Genomic DNA, 26709 nt, shown 5'->3' on the forward strand with positions numbered 1-26709 from the left:
AATATGTCTAATCTAGTATGGATGCCATGTACTGGGGAATATAACAAGTATTCCTTACTGTAAGAGTGATGAAATCACCATATGTCATGTTCTCTTCTACTGTCCATCCAGTGTTGAAAGTGGAAAGAGGGCAAGTGTTAAGCAATTCAAAAAAGCGGAGCGATTAGTATTTAGGGCATAGCTCACCCCCAGCAATAGCGGGCGCCCTCTAGGTGACCCTCTACTATCACATAGCTGCCATATGGGCCAGTTCCAGACAGGCAACGAATGCTGCAACAATTTAGATCAAATCATCTGCCACTCTGAGCGTTAGTGACGGGCCCCGTCAGTTCTCTCTAGCACCGGTTTCACTGGAGTCTTCATCACAGTCTGGTACATGGTCCAATTGCAGGGCAGCAAATGAGTTTTGGCTATGTTGCTAATCCTTCACCATCTAATGTGCTATCTCTTTGACCAACTCTTCAGTCGTGGGTTGGGTGCATGTTTGCCTGTGCTTCGTTCGTGGTCTGAACCACTTTCAACTTAACTGATCAGTTGCCACCGATGCCTCTATGCCTTTGTAATACTCCATAATCCTGTTTCTTCAGGTGTTTGGAAGAAGTATGTCTCATCCTCTATGACCCTCAGTTTAGCAGGGAAAAGGAGTGTGCATTTAAGGTCCAACATTCATAGATGTTGTTTGACGGCCACTTAGGAATTGTGTTGCTGCTGTACTTCTGATGTGTAGTCCAGATAGGAGTGATAACATTGCCTTCAAAATGACATGGAACATTTACAGGATGCCTCTGTAGTTGGGTAGCTTCATGATCACAGGTCTTAGCTGGGCTGCCGGTGGTGGATGCACCCTTTCCATATAGAAGAATTTTAGCACCTTCCCAACCAATGTAGTTGACATCAGCCATTGTTCAAGGAAAAGACCATGTTTGGGCCCTCAGAAATATTCTGGAAAGCTCATGACGTGAACGTTATTGCGTCTCGAGCCATACTCTGCATCTTCCGCTGCAAGCTGTAAAGATGCTATACCAGTTCTCAGCTCCTGCATTTGAGTGCGGACCCCCTACAGCGTGAGTCAAATCATGTTAATGGCAGATTTTGCGTCATCCACCAGTTTACTGTGCTCGCAGAGAGTAGGTTCACTTCCAGGGACAGAGAGTCTATCTTTTTCTCCAATGTGGTTCTGGCATCCAGGACTACATTTAATATCCTGTCAAATTATTCAGAATATTTTTTGAGGATGACCTTGTGGTTGCTCAGGCACCTTCCCCCCGTTTGTTGTGGTGCAGCGAGGTAGTCTTTACTGTTGAGGGAGAGGGGGAGGGATTTTGGTGGCCTTAGGTTTAAATATTATACTTGCTGTGATGAGGACTGTGCACGCTTACTCCTGTGTGCCTCTGCAGGAAGAGCCCCCTCGAGCAGGGCCTTGTATCTTATGCAGCCAGCGACCATAAATGAGTGGGCAGATCCTAAGCCTTTCTGTAATTATGCTGTCTCAGGTGCCATTAAGGGTGAAGCCTAGGGTCTTACTCACTGACCGATACATCCAGAAACTTGCACCAACTTATATTTCACAGTGTAGGACGGCACCGGTCAGAGCCTCAGAAAGTTCCTCTATTTATGCTTGTCTAGGGCAGTTCCCAAGGCACATTACTGGGTGACAATCCTTGCTGGGTAGTGTTGCTGCTTATGTCAGGGCCTACCTGCCCCCACCGGGACCAAAGGCCCTCCAAGCCACCAATAAGTGCAGTTGGAAACCCCAGCCGCTGCAAGGCTCCTGGTAAACAAGGCCCCAGCGGAAAAAGGATAATTACTTCAGTTGTGGGTTCCGATTCATTCACCCTGCTGGGGTCATCAGAGGTCCACCCGTCTCCTCCCGACAACTATACCTGCTCAGTTCTGTTGGGCAGCCCTCTGTAATCCCAGCATGCCACCTCCTCTTGCCAACGGACCATGTTGTCATCCTAGCCAGCCCTGCCATACAGGTTCCATGACGCCAGGCTCCTTCCTACTCAGGGCTTTGGTGCCATTGCAGCTGCCATCCACCCCAGGTTCACAAGGGGGGGGGTTCCGTCAGTGCCTACTGCTACTGTCAGCAATGTCACCGTCTCAGGCCACCTGGAGCCCCAGCCCATCCTATTGAGTCATTTCTGGTCTCTTTCAGGCACTTTCAGTCCTCAGGGAGTGCGGGGGTCACATGGATCACGGAAGGACTGTTGTGCTGTGTTGCAGAGGATTTAGCAGGATTACTACAGGGCCTGGGACAGAGCTCAGAGGAGCACATCTTCTGTAGTCACCACCTTGGCTTTGCCCCAGGTTGTCATCATCTTGGCTATGTCCTGGGTAGTCAAGTGTTAATGACTCTAAAAAGCATAGACTCTGGGTTTGTTCTCTGGGTGACCTTGACTGGGACAAAAAACAAAGACTCTTCACTTTAATGTCCCATTTAGCCTATCCAACTTCATAACAGGGTTTAAAACAGAAATAAACTCCTAGAAATATTCAGAGGAAGAAGCCAACTTCTACGACCTGGTCACACCCGAAACAGCAGCTCAGCCTTGTCCACTCACAAACTGTAATAACCTTTCATTACAGTGCATCTACATGGGCCCACTGAACACTTACATTCTTCTCTGTTTTTTTAAAACTATTTTCCTTAGATTTCTAGGCTGCCAGTTGTCCGAGCTGACTTAAAATAAATTTGGCATAATTTTAGCTGTTTCTCTCGATCTTGATCTTTTTGACTTTGTAGAGGCAGTTAGGTAAATACATTTTTATATTTTTGTAAGCTGACCTGTCTCAACTTTTCAAATGTTGCCCCGCCCATCACATGAAGCATCAGCCTAAGAAACAATCTCGATCCAGGGATAGGTTATTGAATGATCTGATGTTAGTTTGCTTCTCCCACTCAACCCGCGTAGTGCCAGCGGTCGCAGTGCTCCGCTGACGGAGTGCTATGGTACGGTACGGGAGTGGGTGTGGCGCTGCGGGCTGAGGGGCCTGCCACAGTCCACCGGTTCAGCTTGCAACCCATCCACCCACCTACTGCTACAATCTAGGTCAACCTGCCCACCAGCCCACCTGCCAGTCTGCTCCTTGTGTGCTTGGCCGGCCTGTGTGCCATGCTCCAGCTGGTGTCAATCCCGGCCAAACCACCCACGCAGGGGAGCGGCAATGTGTGCAGTGGCCTCCCTGGCCACCATCAGCCTATCTTTGTTTGACCAGTCGTGCAGTTCACCAGCTGGCACCTAGAGATCCAGTGGCCTCTGGCTGGAAGTAGTCCAGCGGTGAAGTTAACGGCAGCCTTGCTGCAAGCAGCCCCAGGAAGGAGCCCCTGGAAGGAGGAAGGCGGGGAGACAGAGTGGATATCAGAGCGGACAACGGATAACAGCTTGATTGCCCTGCGGAATTCCTTGACTGAAGTCAGATTTATAATGGCCCAGGAGTACAAGGTAAGGGGTCGTGAGATTGCGAGTGGCGAGCACAGTGGATTTAGAGGCCCACTGCTGAGTGCGTGCCCTGTCCCCCTGTGGAATCGGCCTGGCCAGGTTGGGTGCGGATTGTGGGGTTGGTATGGAGAGATCCGCTCGCCCCTGCTCAACCCTCGCTTTGGTTGATCGCAGCTCAACAAAAAATCTCAACAAAAGGCAGGCAAGCAAGAGACTAAAGAACCAGCTAGGCTTAGTTCTGCGAGACACCTAAGCCACTTATTTAAGCCACTGCGCAACTCAGCTACACAATACTGCCTATACTGTTGATAAGCAGAAATGAGATCCGGCAAAATACGAGGCAGGACTACATTTACAGGTAAGAGGAAGAGGAAGCACTGTTAGCCGAACTTCAACCTAACCTCTAAGCTAATTAAGTGCTGTGAGCTAGCAGGTTTCTTTGCATTAAACGGGCGGTTGCCGTCAGACTCACCCCCAGTCTGGACTAGAGCCACTGAAAAGATGGTTTCATACCTAGATTATACCTTGGTAAGTGGCCCTCCTATTTAAATTTGTGAGGGATTTCAGAATCCAAGATCTCCCAGAAAGTGATCATAATCCACAAATAATTACAATCCAGACCCAAGTGCCTATCCACGAAGAAACAAACCTCCTCAAAGGGGAGCTTTGTTCTGAAAATCGAAAGCGATTAAGATGGAGCTCACATTTGGTTGCAGCTAAAGCAGAGGAAGCGGTTGGGAAATTGGAAGACATGACCAATGATCTGTTATTTTTGCATTTGTCGCCCCAAGTGGGAAGGGTATGCCCAGAAGTGGGTCCCGTGCTCACTGCGCCACTGGATTCAAGCTAGCCTAGCTGATGAAGGGTGATACCCTGAAACCGGTCCTAGGATGCCTGTTTCTGGTCCAGGGAGGACCTGGCTTGGCAGTTCGGGCTGGGCTGTTCCCATGAGGAAAAGGGTCAAGACTGATTTGCATATGGCTGTGTTCAACCTGGGGTGGCGTGGTGAGCAAAAAAACGATGGATTAAACCCTGATCTTTGTGACTGGGGGTGAATGTTTGATTTACTCTGCATTCCGTCCATCATCTGTTCTTTTTGCAGTGATCCACTAAGGACAGTTGCTGCATAAGAGTCCTTCACTATAAGCCTTATTAAGCAGCCTCCAGGGAGAGGTAGGTTTAGGGGGGCACACCTGGGGTACAGAAATAGCATACTCATGCCACGGGCAATACGACAGAGGAAATCAGGGGTGAATAGGCTTCTGAGACAATTGCAGAATCATCCGACTGAAAGATCAATTCTGAGAACCATACAGAAAGAAAAGACCCTACTAAAGAGAAATATTTGGCTTTTTAAAAGATCAAAGCAGGAAACATTATGGGCAAAATTACATTATGCATCAACACTGGCAAACTCTAGCCGGTTCTGGAGCTTGATTAACAACATTGAGAAAGGACCCAGAGCTGCGAACAATGCAAACGTCACAGAGGAGACATGGGTGGGATATTTGAAATCCCATTTTAAAGAAACATCCCTAACAGATACTGACTCAGTCCAATGGGAAAGGACTGTGGATAGGTCTGAGCTTCAGGAGCTCATTACCTTTAGTGCACTTGAAATAATCAAGATAATAGAAAAAACATGCAGAGATTGCGCTCCTGGCCCTAATGGCCTTCCACACGCCCTTTTTAAACAATTCACTTCAAGATGGGCGACTTTCTGTGTAATAATGTTCAATTACATCCTAGTGACAGGCTCTGTCCCAGACACTTGGAAGGGCTCAACAATCCACCCCATTTACAAGGGAGGGAAGGCTTCCTTACCTTCCAATTATCGTGTAATCGCCCTTTTGGATGCAGGCTTAAAATACTTTTCCATAGGAATCCTGCAGCACTTAGAACGGTGGGCCATGGACAAAGGAAGGCTCCCCATTAATAAAACAGGTTTCACGAAAAAACAGGGCACCTTAACAAACCTCATGGCATTAAGTCTGGTAAATAATACAGCAAAGGCCACAGGGACACCCCTTTACATGTGCTTCGTGGATTTTAAGGCTGCATTTGATTGTGTTCCCTGAGACAAACTATGGATAAAATTACAGCAGTAGGGGTTGCCGGGGAATGTACTGAATGCTATTATTATGCTTTATTCTAACACCTGGTTAAAAATCAAAGTGGGAGACGGCTTGTACTTATCCAGGGCCCATCAAAACCACTGTTGGTCTGAAGCAGGGCTGTGTTCTAGCTCTGCTTCTTTTTAACCTGTATATAGCGGATTTAGTTCCAGCCCTGGAAAAACAGCCAGCTCACCCACCAACCCTGGGGTGTCATCAAATATCCAACCTACTTTATGCTGATGACCTGCTGCTGCTTTGTAATTCCACAGTAGGCCTACAGAAACTCCTGAACAATCTAGGAGGATATGTGTTGGCTAATGACTTAGAGATAAATTATGAGAAATCTAAAATAATCCCCCTCAACCGTAAACCTACATCACACCGTAAATGGTATTTGAATGGACACCATATTGCGGAAGTAGTAGCATACACATACCTAGGGACTCTAAAGGCACATTTGCAGGCCACAAAGACGTGATTAGGCAAAAGGCACAAGCTTTAAATCGGGCTGTTGGAAACTTGGCAAAGCCCATCCTTGGGCGGCCCCTAAAGCCGATGACCATGGTTATGAGAGCGAAATTACTTCCGACTCCTGCATATGGGACAGAAATAATGAGAGGGATGGAGGTGGCCATACTAGATAAGCTACTAGTGAAATCATATAAACAAGTTTTTCAACTACCCAGATCTGCTTCTCCGGCCGAAGTCAGATTGGAATTTTCGCTAATAAAGCAATCATGGGAAAGGCCGTCAACATTTCTCACTGGCTGTTATGAGCTACATCTAGGCCCTAAAGGGACTTTAGAAAATGTAGTCTGGCAGGAAATCAATCTCAAGAGAGGCAATAATATGTTTAAGGACTATTGGAAAAAAGGCATAGCACGGCTGGAGCTGGGCGACCTGTGGGGCAGCTCACGGCCGGTGCCAGCTTTCAGAAATGCAGTTAACAAATCAGCTAGGATTCTAAGCTGGCTAGAAGATATGGAAACTCTATCAAAACAATCACATAGATGGCTGATCCTAAACTCACATTCATTGGACAAGGAAACACGTATCCTGTCCGCCCCACTAGCCTGAAAACCTAAACAGAGCCTCTTATGGCTAAGGGTGGGAGATATAACAACTCTTGACTTCCTACCAAAATTGAAACAAGAGGCCGGGTTGCAACTAAAGGTATGCAGACTATGCCATCAGACCAGGGAGACCCTAATCCATGTGGTTTGCATATGTCCAGTTCTGGGGAACCAGAGAAGGGAACTCCTGAAAGGAGAATTTAATACCCTAGGACTTCGATCCTGCAGGTTATGACAGCTCTCGGCCCAATTAACGAAAAGTTAAATATCAGACTAATTCAGTTAATGAGAATCTTTGCCACCCTGGTGGTCCCATCCAGTTTATCCAGTTCACTATAGGTAAAGAAAGGGACTGTTCAGTTACTTAACGCCACATCCTAGTCTATAGATATTAGGTGTTTCCAACATGAGGGTCTTGTCAATTTGTGAATGCACTTTCAATATCAGGTTGCATTGCTGAAAAAGATACTGAGGCCCTAGGTGTCCCTAATGTGAAGGTTCTGATTATCTTGAATGCGTCTTCAAATAATGTGTTTGTGCCTTAGAATTGTAATTGGGTTTTCTGTATCCTAATTATGAGGGCTGCTTTTAATTTTTGTTTACATTTTATTGTCTGTATGTGTTTTAAGATTAATTGACATTGGAGACTACTCAGCACAATAGCCCAGCACTTCATATGGGAGGACCCAAAAACCCACTATTGTATTTTTTAGATGTCTTTTATGGTTTTTATTAACTAATAAAGTACTTTACCTACCTATCAGACAATGACAGCTTAAGTAAACAAATGGGCTGCCTTTGTGAAAGCTTTCTTTTCTGAGGTACAGTGAAGCTCCAATAAAGCACATACAGAACTTTCTAGCTTATGGCAATCCTGTGAAGAGATAGCTTAAATGTGATGTTTCTATTGTATTGTTATGAAACGAGTCATTTCTCCCTAAAAACATTATTGACTTGCTTTCTATTCTTGATAAACTATTTACTATTCATATTATCTCACATGTATCTGTGTTGTTTTCCAAGCACATTCTTTATTCTGGGTTATCTCTCTACTTGCATTCTAACTATTGTGGGTGATGCTTCTCGTTGTGCTATTTCTATGAGCACTGTATATAGAATACGTGTTTTTTTCTTTACTGCAGTGTTTCCAGTGACCCTAAATCATGTGCTGGAGCAGAGACTGCGAGTTAAAAATTATATAATACTAAAGACAGTTCGTCCTTCTATGAGTAATGTTATGATTTGTTACATTGGGTACCTTCATCCTTGTAAGGATTGGTTGATACTGCTTCTTACATCGTTAGTCCCACAATGATGAAAAACACGCTCAAATGAAGATGTGGACCCTGCCAATATAATGGATACTCACAGACCACATGTTGTACTTGATCTCCTATTTACATACACCTCTGTCACATCTGCTCTGTAAAGTACCTGGTATGAAAGCACTAAATAAGTTGTTTAAACAAACAAAACAAGAAAGAATTCCGAAACCCCTTCAAGGCAATTGATTTGTCTGGAAAAAATTAAATTCCAGGCTAGAATAGATTCATCTACCTAGAATACATATATTTTGTTGTAGGTCTGAACAAATAATAACATCAGTTGCACAAGAAAAATAAAGACCATAGCAGCAACATTCGAAATTCCACATTAAGTGCCAGATTTAGGATTATGTGGAATGATTAGCAAACAAAGTGAGTCAATGAACACAAATTCAGTATTGAACACATGACTCCAGTTGTCAAGCCTTGGGTTGTCATGTTTATCAATATAATTCTTAATCACTACATAGTTTTACTTTTTAAATACAGAGGCAAATGGTACAAAGGTTGTTCAATACATTTTGTGTTAGGTTTATTCATGCTTTTAACAAAATTAAATTAATATGTTCTCTGAAGCGAGAAGTGGCTGCCTTCCTGGCATGCACATTATATTAAAAAAAACTGCTTGAACAGTCTCAGTAAATATTTTGAAACCTTGTGAACATTTTATCAGCTTCTTTTTTCGATGTCACAAATGGAAAGAGTATGATGGGTGGGTTACTGGGATGGCCAGTGAGTGATTTAGAGAGAGAGTGGCAATTGGGTGGGGAGGTAGGTTGTTGGATGGATGAACTGATGAATGAGTGAATAAATGAGTGAGTGGATAGGCGGTGGGGAAGTGGGTGGGTCATTTGGTGGGAGATAGAGTGTGTTGTTGGATGGCTGAGCTAGTGGGTGGGAAATCAGTAAACAAATGATTTAGTGCATGTTTTTTTAATGAAATCCTGCCCCAACACTATTTCATTTTAAGAAGTAGCTGAAGGCACAACCCTCTAGAGAACACTACACTTCAGTGCAGTAACCATCCATTGCCACTCTCAGAACCCAGAGATCCTGCCAAACACTTTTTGACTTAATCTTTGGCCACCTACTACATTACATTGTCTGTCAGTCGGAGCTGCACCTTACATACAAAAATACATGTAGGAAAATGCCTTGTTTTGCATGATCACCATTGTGTTTCGGACCGATCCGACTGGTGTTTTGACTAGGCCCCAGTGCATGTACCCCTATAACGTTTAAATTGGTTGTACTCCTATTTTGGCACATTTAACTTACATATAAACCCCAGTAAATGGTACAAACCATATATACATGGCCTGTAAGTAAAATATCACATGTGGACTGCTGCACCCATTGTGCCATCCACTGCAGTGACTGCCAACATGATTACAAGCACTAGACACAGTTTTAAAACCTGTCTGTGCAGTTTTAAAACTGAAAATACTACCTGCCAAAACAACCCCGTTTTGACAGGCCTAAGCCCTCCTAATTATTAATGTCACCCCTAGGTAGGCCTTACTGCCCATAAGGCAGGGTGCATGTACAAGTTTTATGTTGAACATATCCGTAGAGTAAAAAAAACACGAAATATTTACTAATTTAAATTCACTGTAGCAGGGTTAGCTGCTAAATAGAAAAGTATTGGGATACAATATATAATTGAATCATTTTATCTCTGGCTAGTTACACTACAAAATAAATTCTTGGACTTTTTAAAATATTTACTACAAGCCCTATTCACTGGTAAAGTTGGATTTGTAATACATATTTTGGAAAAATAAATATTTTGAGACTTTTGGGTTGCAAGTCTGATGAATGACACCAGTAATGGGCACCTCAACTTCCAACTGCACACAGATGGAAAAAGCACCATCAGAGGCACCCTTGCCTACAGACCACCAGAACCACATCCCAATTTCTGCAACGCCATCCTGGAACTCATCGACCACCAAGCAATCGACTCCGAGCACTACATATTCCTAGGGGATCTCAACTTCTACCTCTGCGACCCCAGAGACACCAACTCCACTGACCTCCTGGAAAGCTTGAGCAACATCACCCTCAAGCAGCTTGGTACCAACCCTACCCACATCGCAGGACGCATGCTTGATCCCATGTCAGGTACATCCACACCACACCATTCACCTGCTCCGACTATCACAGTGTACACTTCACCATCTCAGGAGCTACATACCTCGGCACAGTGCCCCCCCAGATCCACATGAAGATACTGGAATCAGAGGCACCTTTGCCCCTACCACATCTTCAACCTTGGAAGCAAGACAATCAAAAGTTCAGGAAGGTCCTGAATGCCTCCATCATCACAGCCTCTTTCCAGGAAGTCTGGAAACATGGTGAAGTGAGGCGCCGCATGAAAAAAAAAATCCGCTGACCCAGCCGCATTGGCGCACTACCAGCCGATCTCTCTGCTCCGCTATCCAGCAAAAGTCAAATGGATTGCCTCTTACCTCACAGGCAGAACCCAAAGGATCAGTCTCCCACCATTTACCTCTGAGCCCAAGAATATCATCTGTGTAGTCTCCCAAGGATCACCCCTCAGCTCGACCCTCTTCAACACCTGGCCATCACTGTCAGATCATACAGACTCAACATCTTGTACACCAATGATGCACAACTCATCCTCTCACTGTTTAAAGATCCCTCCACCACAAAAGCTAACTTCCACAAATGCATGATGAACGTAGCGGACTGGATGAACACCGACTCAATACAGGAAAAAATTGACGTCCTCATTTTTGGCAACAACACCATGCCATGGACTAACACATGGTGTCCTACAGAGCTCCGCACCCCCACCACCCCAACAGACTACGCCCGCAACCTCGGCATCATCCTGGTTAGTAAGCTATCCATGAAGAGACAAATCAACGCAGTCTCATCAGCCTGCTTCTACACTGTTTACATGCTCCGCAAGATCTTCAGATGGCTCCCAGCAGACACCAGAAGGAACATCACACAGACCCTAATCACCAGCAGACTGGATTAGAGAAGAATGCTCTACATAGGAATCACAGCATAACTCCTAAAGAGACTCCAGACAATACAGAATTCCACAGCAAAACTCGTAATGAAACTCCACAGAAGGATGCACATCACGCCCCATCTCAAGAAACTACACTGGCTCCCGATTCAGAAGAGATGCCAGTTCATGATGCTGACTCACACCTACAAGGCCCTGCACAACAAAGGACCAGCATACATCAACAAACGCCTGACCTTCCACCAACCGACCAGACACCTCTGATCAGCTTCCCTCTTCCTCGCAGACACCCCTCTGATCCATCCAGCCAACAGCAGGGGACTCCCCTTCTTGTAACTGGCAGCCAAGGCTTGGCACAACCTCCCCCTTCACTGTGCACTGTCACTCCAGTGAGTCAGAAGGGAACTAAAGGACTGGATGTTCGAATTATGATACCTCCAAGCAGCAGCATGCAGCTCCAGTGACCTAAGACCCTCACAGGTGATTTTTCGTGCCCTATAGAGGTTTGATTGATTGATTGAAATCTAATATCAAGGGAGGTGTCCATTTTTATGGATTGGGCAATCGAGGGTGGCAGGTATTTCGGTAGTTGCATATTTCTATCAGTCAGAGAAAACTGCTGGCAATGTCAGACTGTAATTAAGAACAAGTTATGGAGGGAAAAATGAACAATTACATTAACAAAGCTTTAGGAAAGTTTGTAGGGAGGATTATGTAATATGTTGGTAAAAAAGAAAATATAAATTTTATGGCTCAGTTTAAGACTAAAGTGATAGAAGCTACAAATTCACCTGAATTGAGAATTAGTGATGGGCCAATCTTTAGTGGATGAGTAGGTAGGGTCCTCAGAAAGGGAAGATCAGAAGATTTATGTTCTGAATTACCACACAAAGTGATAATTTTGAGAAGTAGTCAGAGCATGCAATGGATAGTGTGACAGATACTGTTGATGGGCAGTCCGAAGACCTCCCAAAAAGTTCCCAAAAGCTGAGAATCGGGTAGGAGCAGAGAGGATGCAGAACCTAAGTTATTATGTTCTTCTGATTGTGATTTAGATGATGACGTGATTAAGGTAAAGTATAACAGAAATTATGATGTGACAGATAAGGTCTCTAAGGGAGGAAATGACTTGACAGAACCTTTTGGAAAATAAATGTTTGACCCTTTCTGATAAGGCACCCATTGTCCCCTGAATGGTCACCTTCTCCACATTTAGTAAAGTATGTGTCATACTGGTTGCAAAAAGCAATACCAAAGGAGATGAGAACTAGGCTAAGGCTGAATTTCAAGACTGACTTTACCTGATGATATTGCAATGACACCAGAGTTAGATGTAAAATGTTTGGCGTTTGTAAGTAAAGGTAGTAGAGATCCACAAAAAGCTCTGGAAAGATGCTTAAGGTCATGCCTGGACAGACTTCTGAATATTATAGAGGTCAGAGGAGAGCATATGGTAATAAAGGCATTGTGGATCTAGAGGAACAGCACCAGTGGGTGCAACATGTGATCTGCTTTCTGTGGAATGCTAATTTAGCTTTGTTGAATGAGAGAAGAAAAAGCTTGTTGATAGAAATGGACCATAAATTAATTGAACAGTCTAGTGTAAAAGGGGAACCATCCACTCCATGTGGTCTTTTTGGAGATAACTTCATTAGAAATGTCTTAATATGTGGGTGCTTTTAGCTCCATACAGAATTACCAGAAGGAAATTTTAAGTGTTTGGAGGTAGTTTTTGTAAGGGCTGAGAGTACCCCAGCCAGGGACAATATACATGTAGACCCTCTATGACCACAGGATATACGCCCCTTGGATATAACCCTAATCAGTTGGAGGCCTTCCTAGGGTTTTTCCTGCAAAGACACAGATCAAGAGGGAGATCTTCAAGAGGAGCTGACTACCACAAAAAACAGCTAAAGTGTAGCGCAAGACCAGTTAGACATCCCAAACAATCTGGGTTGTAGATTCACACACTTTTATGGGAACTGGATGAAGTTAACTTAGGATTCTTGGGTTTTAGAGACTGTGAGAACAAACAGGATAGAGTTTGTAGATTTACAAAGCCAAACTAAAGTACCTTAGGAGTATTGTTTCTTGGAAGAGGAAAGGATTTTGGTAAACAAGAAAGACCTAGCTGAAAAAGGAGCAATGCCAGAGATAATGGATGGGTCGCTAGGATTTGTAAGCAACATATTCTTGGAGGGAATGCATCCATCTTTTGAGGCATGAGTTGAAAAAGGATGATTGGTTACCAAAACTATATTTAAAGGATGCTAATTTGATAGTTTCAATTTCGGTTCAACATAGGAATTTCCTACAGTTCAAGTGGATGGGAAGGTTATGGAGGTTCAAAAGCATTCCATTCAGACTATCTTCAACAACATGGTGCTTTACAAAACTACTGCCACCGGTGGCATCTTAGTTACAAGTAATGGGAGTCAGGTTCGTAATCTACCTAGATGGTATTTTGTTGATGGCACAGAAGAAAGAAACTGTCTAACAGTACACTAATTTTAGCAATAGATATGTTACAATTCCTAGCGTGTGTGGTCAAAGTCCTGTTTGATTCCAAATCAGAAAACTTAGTTGTTTGGTTTTGTGGTGGATACTGTGCACATTAGGCTAAGAATTCCTAGCGAGAAATTAAAAAGACTGAGGAAGGAATTAGGGAGATTCCTGATAATGGAAGAAATAACATTAAAAGTGTTGGCCAGGGTTTTAGAGGTTTACTTTCATAAACAATACACACAATATTCCCAGGCCATTTTCGGGTGCTGCAGAGGTTAAAAATTAAATATCTGAGACCAAATAGGTCATAATCACAGAGTATATTCTTGGATTAGGAATCAAGGAAGAAGCTGAATTAGTGGTTCATAAATGTGAATGTTTGGAATGGCAGGACAATTTTTGGAGACACACCAGAGATAGTGATAGAGTTGTATGAGAGTTTGGACAGATGGGGCATGAGATGTGGAGAATCGTCTACAGATAGCCATTGGACAGTCCAAGAGAAGACCTTGCACAACAATTGTTTAAAGTTGATAGCAGGTTCGTTTGCAGCCTGTTTGACACAGGACAAACAAAAGTGTTACATAACACTTTGTATGGCCAATATGCCCGCATTGAGATATATGAACAGAATGGTGGGGTCCTCAGTCAAAAGGATTAGCAGATCTTGCAAAGGTATTTTGGGGAACCTGATCTAATGAACATCTGTTGTTCTTCCTCCATTATTCTTGGGTAAAGCAATGGTGTAGCAGATTGACTTTTAAGAAACTTCAGGGATTCAAGCGATTGGAAATTGAAAAAGAACAGGATTTTGTGGATAGAAGCAATCTGGGAGCCATTCAGAGTGGATCTTTTTGCAAGCAGACTGAATTATGAGCTACCAAAGGTCTTCAGTTCGAGGCAAGATCTGAAGGAGTGGGGAGAGGAAGCATTATTGGGGGGGGGAGGGTGTCGGGCGTCTTATGCCTTCTTTCCCTTACCCTTTGTAATCTTACTGAGGTTGTTGGCACAAGTATATAGGTACAACAAGATAGCAGTGGTGGAAACTCCAATCTGAGGGTCACATGGTTCCCTATTAAGACAAAGATGTCAGTGGATCTCCCAATATAGTCTTCCGAAGTTCACAGGGTTGAATTTAGGAGCTTCCACAATTTGATGGTGGGAGGGTTTTCCTCTCTGATGGCATGGAGGATTACTGGAGACAGTGGGATATGCTAGTTCTTTCGGCAGAAGCTTTCAGACTAATTTCTGAATCCTGGGCACCAGGAGCTAGGAAAGCATATTGACTAGAACGGCAAAAACTGGAATTTATTTGTGCATTGAACTGGGTTTTGATCCTGTTTCAACTAATGTAGGTAATGTGGTTAACTATTTGACACAGTTATTTAAGTTAGGGTTGTTTTACAGAACAGTGAATGTCTACAGATCTTCTACTGTGGCTGGTCATGCATTGGTAAATGGTGTTTTCGTCACAGCTTAGTAGTCAAAAAGATTTGCGTAGTATGAGAGTTATAAATCTTCAAGTCACAAACTATTCTTCAATGTGGGATGTAAAGGTGGTGTTGATAGACAGGGAAGATTAGGGTGTTAATAGGAGTTTGATTTTGAAACCGATTTCATAGAAACCGACTACGTTACTCTGTTTGGTTTTATTTCAGAGGACTTCTGATGTGAGAGTTTTAGATGTCGCAAGTAGTGCTTTCCAGCCACATAGAGTATGTTATTATATTAAAACAAGAAGGAAGACTATGTCACAAATGTTTTTTATCCATAATTTAAAAACAAGAAAAAACTTGGGGGCTGATTCACAAAGGTTAACTTAGACATTGTGTAAGTTTAACTTGGTTTTGGAATTCACAAACTCTGATGTAACAGTATGTCTACAACTGCGTAGGCTTTTCAGTCGGGGCATAGAACTCCACACATAAAATGCTATGACATGCCTATCTTTTTATTTATGGAGTTCTCCGCCCCAACTGTGGAGCCTCCGCAGTCATAAACTCACAATGAAACCAGAATTTGTCAATTCCAAAACAAACATAAACAAAAGTTGTAAGTTTACCTTTTGCGACTCAGGCCTTGTATGTGGTTGCGTGTCTAAGAGTATGAAAGAAGGACTGCAGACTTAAAAGGAAATAAGGTAACACAGCTACTGTTTTCTTACATTCCTCCGCATAGACCGCTTTCACCTGCAACCTTGGCAAACTGGGTGAAGGAAGAAATGAGTGAAGCAGATTTAAATGTCAGTAAGTTTAGGGCACATTCAGCAGGGAAGCCTCTACGCCTAAAGAATTTATGAAGGGAGGAGTTTTCTATGATATTGTGAGAGCAGCAGGTTAGTCTAATTAAAGACTATTTAGAAATTATTTCTGATCAATGGTGAGTGCAATAGTGTTTTAGCATAACTTTGAGCTTGCATAACATTAGCGTCTGTGGCTTAAAATAAAAATGCAAATTTTCCACAGCCTGGTGGGTAGCAAATCTGTATTTTATTGAAGATATGGAGGCTATAAGGCTATGATTATGCCACCACTATGTTGATAACCCACCCAATATGGTTTCATTTGTCTTTCAGAATGAAGAGATGATTTCAAAGGAAGGCTCATGGGTGATGAAGAAATGAGTTAGATTCTACAAGCCAGAAGAATGTTTTAAAAGTTCAACATTTTTTGTATTGTTACTGCTATGTATGGGACAAAAAAGGATATTGGATAATCTTTGCCCTGTGTCATTAATAAAACCCAGATTTTCTTCCCATCAATCATTGGAAAATCTACATTGTCCTTTCAGCAAACTTCTACTGCATTACCACATTGAAACAGAAGATCTAACATACACTTTTGCGAATTACACAGAAAATCATGATTGTGGCAGCACATAAGGCTCTTCCAAATGGGTTTACTGTAGAGTGATATTGGAACCTTAACTTTGCTTTGAAAGCTTCACTTAAGTCAGTAGCTACAATGGGGTAATCTCCCCTTTAGATAATTTTGTCTAAATATTGTTGTCAACTGATTTCATTATACTCGAGCTATGCAAATTGGACCTGGGTTGGATCCTAAAATGCAAACTTCACTCATAAGTTCAACTTAGATGACCAAAAGAGCCACTTTGTGAATACTAATGATGTAATTTGCAAATGTAGTGTTAGGGGTGGGCATTTGAATTTGTATCTGTGTTCCTACCAAGTTAAGATCCACAGGCATGTAACTTGGTGGGAATTCACATAATTCTTGCAAATACCATTCCACACAGGAATTTCATTCAAATTTACCTATGTGAAAGTCAGAACTATTAGGATGTCCAGGCTAAAGTAAGGATGTAACACTCAGGATATATCATAAGATGTTTTGGTTAGTCTTAAATATCAAATTAATGGTACCATCACCTTTTACTGCTGTGTAATGAAAGAAGATTTGTTGAAGTAGTAATCTGTGACAAGAATCTGGTTGGTTATTTAAGAAGAACAAACACAGTAGAGGCACTATGACACAACAGAAGCAAAACACTGCATAGTATTATGTTCACAAAAAAAATTCAGGACTACAAAACAGCAATGCAATATGTCAAAACACGCAGCAAAAGCAGAATTCAACACACACGTAACACAACATAACATGATAACCTCAAAAACACAACACAAAAACACACCAACACAATACAATGGCAATACAAGGGCACAAATACAAAACATTAACACACCAACACAACACCCAAACACAACAAAAAACACCCAAAAATTAGCAGCAAAAAATAATAAAAGTAAAACATGCAAAACACACAACAAATAAATCAATATATCAACACAAACCTCTATGATACAACAAATCACATTATAGTACAACATAACACAGTACAAGGAAATTGTGTTGTGTGTTGTATTAGGCTGTGTTGTGTTTGTGTGCTGAGTTGATGTTTTGTTTTTGTGTGTGATGTTGTATTTTTGTTTTGCTTTAATGCATGGTGCTTGTGGTGCATTTTGTGTTGCTGTACTTTGTTCCTTTTTTATTATTATTGTGTTGCATTTCATTATATTTGTAATGTATCAGTATCAAGGTTGTGCATATGCCTGCATGTGGTTTCTGTACTAAATAACTGTGCTGTGTTATGGCAATTCAATGTGTTCTTGTGTTGTGCTATGGTTGCATTGTAGTTTTGTTATACTGCTGTTCTCTGTTATGTTGTTTGTTCATTGTGTTAAGTCTGGATATGTTTTGGTGTCTTGTTGTTTTATTGAGTTTAGTTATTGCGTCTTGCAGCTTTTTTTTTTACATATGGTTACAAATGCTGCAATGATTCCTAATAAAAATGTGCATGTTTCACTGAAGTTCAAAGCAACCATTTTTCAGTGTCAAATTTGATAACACATTGCTTTAGTTTGTCCGCTACTTAATACATTAATAAACACAAAACCATTGCCTGTATGTTACTTTAGATTAGCACTTGGCATGCTCACCCTATGTAATTCACCACAGGAAACTCAATATCAATGTGAGGCCAGAATTCTTCCATAGGGAACATATTTTCTTCACAGAGCAACAAAAATGTTGCAAGAACATTGTGTATTTAAGGGAAGATTCAAGCAGGGCACATGTGTTTAACTGGTGGAAACACTGTCTGCATATTTTTAAAACATTTTATTGTGAAAGAAATATAATTTTATTATTATTGATTTTCTTGAGCTAACTTTGGATTTTTTGTGAATCACTCATAAGTTTAAAAAGTTCATCAAGTGCAGAAGGTAATAGGGCTGAACCAAACTTACAAGGTTACAAGTCCTAACTTATTGGATCGAGCAAAATGTGTGGGTTCATAGGCACCAGGTATACATTTTTCTGTTCATTAATGAGCTTCACAAAGGACGATGGATGGGTTTTGTTAAGCAGATATAAAGGCAATAGAAGGGGTACACTAAGGCTCTCACAATACACCCACCTACTAACAAATATGAATGCAACTGAAGTATACTAAGGCTCTTGCAATACACCCACCTACTAGCAATAAGGTTGCCAATCTGTAAGAGTACAAGACAACAAACAGGCACCATTGTTCCACTGTTTGACAGAAATGTAAACTATTGTACTATTCATTTTAATGCAAATAAACAAAATTTAGTGGACCTGTAGTTGTGTGTCGCCACAATTTCCGATATATATGTTTTGAATTGCATAAAAGTAAAATGGGGAATCAACTTAGGACGGTGTGGTGCAGCAGTGGCTACCCCTCAACTATCATTTCAGTATTGAACAAACTATACACGCAATTACTACTATAGGTTTGCATCCTAAAAAGCTCAAAATTACCCTCAGTCCATTTAGAACCAGTGCTCCCAAACTTAGCAGCAAAACCCCTTGAAATTTTAGGGGCAAATTGGTACAGTCACCTGCTCCCAGTATTAGCAAAATGCTATGCCTATTTCCTTTTAGGTGTTGAGGGAACAAAGGCAACACAACCCTAGAGCTAATGATTCATATTCTGAGCAGACTAGGGCCCAGATTTATACTTTTTGACACAAAACTGCGTTTGCACGGTTTTGGGTCAAAAAGAATAGCGCCGGCTTGCACCATTCCAGGATGCCAGCTGGGCACCAAATTATAGAATGGCGTAATCCGGCGCAAAGGGTGGGCTAATGTCATGGAAAATTACATTAACTGGGTGGGGGTGGTGGTATTGGAGAATGGTGTTTTGCACCAAAAAATGACATTGGGCTGGTTAAAGTAAAAAAAGATGACTCTAACAAGCCTAGCATAATTTCATGATGCAAAACCATCCATACCACATGTCTCCTGTCTTATAAAAGACAGCAGTCATGCCCTCCACCCCAATGGTCAGCAGAGGGGACAAGGGTCCCCTGGGCATGGCCACTGCACCCAGTGCCATGTAGGGGGGGCCCATTTCAGGGCTCCCAATGGCACTTAAATTTATTTTTAAATACTCGCCTATACTTACCCTACTTACCTGGGATGGGGTCCCCCATCCTATGGTGTCTTTCTGGCGTGGGTGAGGGTGTTCCTGGGGCTAGGGAGGGCACCTGTGGGCTCTTTCCATGGTGTTTGACCATGAAAATGGTTCCACAGGTCTCTTAATGCCTGCCCAGACCCAGGCGTTAAATAATGGCGCTAAGCAGGCTTGGGGCCATTATTTGGGACCGCCTCCCTCCCGTGCACCATTTTTGCATGGGAGGATAAATAAGGCGCTAGGGCCTCAGAGTCATTTTTTTTGATGGGAATACTCACCTTGCATCTCATTGATGCAAGGTGGTTTCACACATCCAAAAATGACTTTAACTCCAATATTTTGACTCAAGACTAGTCTAGCGTCAAAATATAAATATCGAGTTATGTTTGCGCTGATTTAGCGTAAAAGAAAATGACGCTAATTCTGCACAGAGTATAAATCTGGGCCTAAATGTTCAGTATCTAACTAAGACACAGAACCTTATGTCTGGGTTCTGGGACTGAATCCTTTTTGTGTGCTGTTGTGTTCATACTTTCTCACTACTTTCTTTCCCACAAACACACTCCAGCAGGCATTACAGTTTCAGAATCCTAATGGAAAATATGACCACTAGAACTTAAATCCTTTCTTCTGCGAATATGTGATTCTAGGGGTTCAAGGAGTGTTGAAAGGTGTGATAAGAGAGTAGCATAGGGAGCCAGGAGAAAATCACATTTTGTGGCTTTTGAAAGTTCTCTTATGCTTCAATGGTAAGCGAAGTGCAGTTAACATTAATTGAAGTGAGTGCTAAGAACAGACCAAGAGCCCAGCTGTTGCAACTGTCCTATGTTTAAAGTGTTCAATATCCTTATTATGGACAATGTGAGTGCCATCCTGAACATCAGTACCTGAGATGGCTTTTACTGCACACAGTTATAATCACATTGTATCATCTTCTCCTTGCTGTTAATGACCTATGCATGCATGTAGGGCAAAGAAAGCTTAAGTAATTTAAATTATAATTGACATTTTCAATTGCCTGCAGCTGGCTATCTCATGCAATGAATAATCACATTACTCATACAAAGGTCCGCTAGGACAGTAAACGTGCTTTCCTGTATAAACAATGTTATTGGAAACAACCAGGTGATACAACAAAAAAACAATTTGGGGATTATTATGCTATCTGAATAATCTCCTAGATTTTCGATAGATCATTGGCTTTCAGCTACATTACAGTACATTGTAGGTCAAGAGGACATGTTTACCTGTAAGATGACCCAGTGCCCCTCCTTGGCAGCCAAATCCAAGGCTTGCTCAGCTACAATTTCTTGACCTTGCCCAAGGGATACATTGTGGAGATTCCTGTTGTCAAAAGTATATCCAAGTTTTTTTCCTGTGAAAATTTTTATTTGATGTTAGAGGAAGTATATTAAATAAACCTGATTTCCTCAGATTTGGGCAAGTAGAGGATATCGGAATTCATCACCTTAGATGCATGTTTTAATATTTGAGCACTTCAACTTTGCAACTGCAATATAACCTGCTTAGTATAAATTATGCTTATTTTCTTCCTATAGTGCTTGAAATGTTTCTGATGCAGAAATATAAAAATATAAATGCTGTGACGGAAATGATTCAAGAACAGAGAATAGGAAATGGACATATTGTGATACTTAGCAACACATGCAAATTTTGACACCCATGAATACCCCCAAAGTTTGTCTTTAGGGCTTTTTCCTTCTGCAGTATAAATAGTATTGTCGTTGTGTTTTAGCATACGTTTTCTTGAGCTGGGGAAATAAATGAAATAGCAATGGAAGGCCTTTTTTCATGAAATTGCATGGAAAAATTAACAAGAAAATTTCTTTCCTCTAATGACAAAGATGTGACTAAATGAAGACAAAGCTGAAAAAGTTCATGTACATACATCTTTCATCTTGCAAGCGCTACCATGCCTCATCAGCTTCTATCTATGTATATTTGTTAACATGTCCCAAACATTATTTTACCAAGACTTACAATCAAAGTCAAAGAAATATTTTAATTTAATTTAAAGCTGTAATTTTTGTTTGTACTCTGATCATGAAACATAGTGATAATTTAGTTTTATTAAGAGGGCAGAAAAGAATACCACTCTGATTCAACCCTACAGACAAAGACGCAACAACAAGGTTCTTTTGAATGCACATTACTAATGATTCCTTCTTCTGAAATGTAACTAAAAAAAAAAACTTTGCAGGGCCCTGAATGAATAAAAACATTGATTCAGTTTGTGAACTTCAATCTTCTCAAAATATGAAAAGTACATTTTTTTTAACCATTCAATTATTTAAAAAAAATAACCATTAACTCTTAATAAAATATGTGTATTTCTATTGTCCTTACCTTCCCATTCAGCACTCAATGGCCAGTCAAAAGATATTTTGAGCCAAAGTGAATCCAATACTCCAATGAGATAAATGATTCTTCAGAACCCAATGACAACAAGACTTTACTATATTAAAAGGTATCACCAGGAAGAAGACCATTATGGTGATCTTTCATTTATCCCAGCATCAATTATGAATTATCGCTAGGTCAATCTCAAAAACAGATAAGTATTCATATTGTGTGAAATAATTTACTGCCTAATTATGGACTTTTGTTTAATTTTCATAGGGGAATGTATTTAAAACAAATAATGCACAAGCCAATCCTGATCTTTGGGTTCATTTCTCTTTCTGAAAAATTAATTCATTCTGAAGTTATGGCACTAGTGTCAACATCCTATTTAATACTGCTGAAACCCTGTATTTATTTTACTTTATTAACTGTCCTGAAACTGACCAGGCAAGCTTTCACCCACATAAAAGGACTGGGCTGAGTTACTGCACTGATTTTCCTAGATCTACATGCTTAATTTCTCGCCTAAACAGACCACATTACTTGGTCCCTGGAAGAGAAAAGGTTTGCGGCATTGGGACTGTCCTGGATTAGGTCCACATTTATTAGTAGATCATAAGTATGGACTTTATCACCTTTCGCCTCTCATGCTCACACAATCACGTGCAGGTCCTCAGGCCTCCTCATTACATCTATTTTCTCTACTAGGTTTGTTCATTCTCTTGCTGCCCGCCAGTTCAGTTAAATGGTTTCTATTTTTAACACATTTGACCATTACTCTCCAATCTATTAAAAATTGAATGAACAACAAACTGTAATACACAAGCATGTTTATCTTTATTTCCTAGAGATCAGATATATGGAGGGAAACCACAGGCTGACCCATATGTTAGATAAAGCAGGAATAATAATCAGGTACAACTGCAGTGACCTCTTGAATTCAACCTCTTCCCAGATTCATGAAAGTGCAACCAGTTCCGGTGTGTTCAGTTACAAGTCTCAGGCTGCTAAGAGAAGATGTTAGCATCATTATATAAGTGTGCTAAGCAAAAATCCTAGTTTATCTGGGTCTGTTTCTTCTAAAGCTTTGCACTGGGTTTGCCTCACAAAAATGATGCAAACCCAGTGAAAAGGGTTTATCTTGAAATGTTTCCAAAAATAACGCAAAAATGGCCTAGGTGTACTTTGCATAAGGGAGAGTTCCATGGGTAGTACAAGGGCATTACCTTTGGGTTTTGATGCAAATTCTTCTCTAATAACATTAATAGACAAGGTTTTGCACAAAACCTGTATGCGTCCAAGCATAACGCGAAGATTTTCTTTTTTTCTCTTTATTTTTTAAACTTTGAATGTTTGCTGCATTTTTACAGAACAAATACAAATTGGGAAAATATTTTAAAAAAAATTGTATTGGAAGGTTGCCCTATACACTTTGGTTGATGGGAGAGTGAGTTGGCACATGGCAGCCATAAGTGCACCAGTACTGGGGAGAGAACAAATGCAACATATCTTGGTAGATCTCCCTTCCACCTCCCTTTAACACAAGTGCTTGAAACTGAGTTACTGGTTGAGGGGGGTGAAACCTTAACTTGGAGGCAATGATGTTTAAACTATTTATGCAGCACTTCAAACTGTAATAAAGTGACAACATAACACAGGAAAACATCCACACTAATTTAAAAAAACTGAGGAAAATGTAATAAATGATTTGGGATAAAAACAACAAACATTAAATTAGTAGTACCAATTGTAAAGTTGCAAGTGAAAACCACGCTCAGAAGCACAAAGCATCAACTGTGGGTATCTGGTCGCGCCAAATTAATTTAGGAGTAATTTACCCAAAAGGTATCTAAAAGATAAAAGTGCATGTCCACCTTTTTAAACATCCTGCACCCAATCCTATGGGCTGTTTATGCCCTACCCTATGGGTGACTAATATTTATTAAAAGGAAGCTATAAGCCTGGCAAAATGTTTATTTTGCCAGGTCAAAATGGCAGCCTAAATTTACACACAGGATGCAATGGCAGGCCTGAGACATGTTTGAAAGACTACTTAAGTGGGTGGCACAATAAGTGTTGCAGACCCATTAGTAGCATTTAATTTACAGGCCCTGGGTACGTGTAATACCAATTTACTAGGGTCTTAGAAATGAATAAAATTGCCAATGGGGGTAAGCCAATTTTACAATGTTAAGAGAAGAGAACACACACACTTCTTCATTGGTTACCAGTGGTAAAGAGTCCTAAGACCAATAAAAACTATATCGGGAAATATGGTGGAGAAAGGCACAACGTTTGGGGGAAGATCACTGTAAGGCTGTCCGGTCTAACAGCAAGGCAGCACATTGTGTCACATAGTAGATCTGTACTGTACACTTTGATGGATGTACTATCAAACACTGATTATGCCTGAATTTCAGAGAAGTATATAATCGACTATAGCAGCTCCAATTTGTGCAGTGCGGCAGAGCTGAATTTTAGGTGGAACTCAAAAGAACAGATCTATTTAATTAATCTTTAAATTATTCCTAATTTACCTATTTCAGAGCGAGTAATTTTGAAGGCTTTTATTGTTACATATCACAAAGATTGTTTCAGTGACTACTCAATTCCAAAGGGGTAAAAATGAAAATGCCGCTTTCTGCATTTATTGCACTTTGCCTACCTCAAGTGGATTGAGATTTGTTACTTCTGGCCTGATGTAATGGCGCCCACGCTAATCTAAAGCATGATTAAGAAAATCATTAGACATTTGTATGTCCAAACAATCACAGTACAAACAATGTAGTTTGTCTGATGCTCAAGTAGAGGTATTGTCTAAGAAATAAGTAATTCAGCACATCTTTTGTTAGATCATTAATGTTATGGAAATATCTGAGGTCTCTGAACTCATTTTCTTAGGTATTGCAGGACTTTTTAAATAGAAAATAAGCTGCAATGTAAATAGTATCTGTCAATTTTCTTTACAGTAGATTCTACTTTACCCCTTCAGATTGTTTATTGATGCAGCAAACAAACAAATTAGGCAAAACATGATTATAAGAGGAATGGATTATTTAACCTTTCCTATTTGTACTCCTATCTTGCATGCATCAACACACATAGAAAGCAGCACAATTATGATTTGAGGATTAATGCATCGAGGACCACACTCCTGATTTGCAAACCTTTTGAGGAAGAATGCCATTCAAAGTCATTAGAGCAGCAGTTCTTGCGTGGAATAAAAACATTATACTTTGGCAAAGCCTTGTCTGCCACATCACAAATGTGACCATATTATAGGGGTGAATTTTAAGACATGTTTAGTTAGTCACTGATCTCTTGGATTTCCTATCCAAACTATATTCTTGTCTTCAAAACTTAATAGTCCAAGGCCCTTCAAGACTAGGTATGTTTAAACTTTTTTCTATCTTGGATGGATGAGCAAATGGAATAAAATAGAGTAGTGTTGACTTTTAAAAACAAAAAACCTTGACAGAAAGGCAAGAATTCTATAAAGTCCTCATTTTTCTTTTGCCACAACTGTAAAAGGCAAAGAGAACTTGCGATCTCTGGAATTTGTGTAATGCTCTAATGAATCCAATGGCCACCAGAAATGTGATTTTAATGTCAAAAGTAAAATATTACAGCTGCATTATCAACTCAAACAAAGGATATGCGATTTGAGCTAATACCAACTTCAAATCATGTTCACTTGTAATCAAAGGCAGAATATTGACTAAACCTTTTAGAAACAGAGCAACTACTTGTTTTAAATAGGAACACTTCTACATCTTTCACGTAAAAATAGAAATTATTAACAGAAATCCTTCTTTGGTCAAAGAAGGAACTTATTTAATACAATACTTCACTACATAACCTAATTACAAAACCATTAGCAATGACTAGCATGCAAACATGTAATACTTGGTTACCTAGGTTTAACTATTCATCAATAACTGTGGTCAATAGATCTGGTCCATCAAATCACATATGTTCAAACTATACAAAATGACAATTTTATACATTAAATGACAGCTGTAATATCCCGCTTTTTAAATTACATATTTGGAAATATTGTAGGCTTCTTCACATCCCCAACTACAACAATGAATATAAATTGTAAGAGGAAACATTCACATCAACATGGAGAGATGATAGAGACTAAAAATTAAATAGGAATGACACATACATGTAATAAAATGCAAAATTCGATGTGAGTCTATATTTAACATAATATTTGTCTTGATCATATTTTCAAGACACAAAAACATTTGATTATTAAAAAATATGTACTGTTTATTTACATATGTAAGAGTGGTAAAAAAACATTTCTTTATGAAAAAATGAGTCATGTTGTACCTCTATTAAATGATGTATCTTAACATTTTTTTTTATATTTCCAATACTTAGTAATCCTAACAACAAAGGCACTGACAGCAGGTTAATGCTATCGAATACTATTTATTGATATCTTCAATTGTAAGAATTGTGGTCTCTATGCAGTGGTACCAACAATGTTAATGTGAGGTTAGAAGTGAGGCCATTAATTGGGTCACATGCTTAGTACCTCATTTTTAAATACAAGTCTATGAAAAGTGGTAGTCAAAAGTACCTTGAACATAGTTTTGATCAATATTTATTTTTAATGTAAAAAATATCTTATATACTGTACCTTGTTTCTCCACATCCTTCAGGGGGTCAACACCTGGAGACAAGATAAAGAACATTGGTGTGGCAGGTCCTGATTCTTCAAATGAGGTAGAAAAATCCAGAGCTCTTCCAACCACATACTTGCTTCCCAATTTTTCTTCCACAAAATCACTGTTGAAAAATAGTCAATTTATTTCATCACATACAACACCAGTTAAATATATTATATTCTCGGTTGCTGAAAACATACATAGAACCAACACTGAGCACTTGCCCACTTTTCTATAA

The 26709-nt window shown here is 40.5% G+C and overlaps 1 protein-coding gene across 1 annotated transcript in view; it reads right to left on the reverse strand.

Moving 5' to 3' along the window:
• The window catches only part of DNAH9 (dynein axonemal heavy chain 9), a 975671-nt gene that overhangs the window by 248849 nt on the left and 700113 nt on the right, over positions 1 to 26709 (reverse strand). Inside the window, exons 61-62 of the mRNA XM_069200368.1 lie at positions 26444 to 26592; positions 20673 to 20800 (exon numbers count right to left, since the gene is read on the reverse strand). Coding sequence (XP_069056469.1) covers positions 20673 to 20800; positions 26444 to 26592 — 277 coding nt within the window. The remainder of the gene's footprint in view (positions 1 to 20672; positions 20801 to 26443; positions 26593 to 26709) is intronic.

Source organism: Pleurodeles waltl, chromosome 7 (assembly GCF_031143425.1).
Source record: "Pleurodeles waltl isolate 20211129_DDA chromosome 7, aPleWal1.hap1.20221129, whole genome shotgun sequence".
In the NCBI taxonomy this organism is placed as follows: domain Eukaryota; kingdom Metazoa; phylum Chordata; class Amphibia; order Caudata; family Salamandridae; genus Pleurodeles; species Pleurodeles waltl.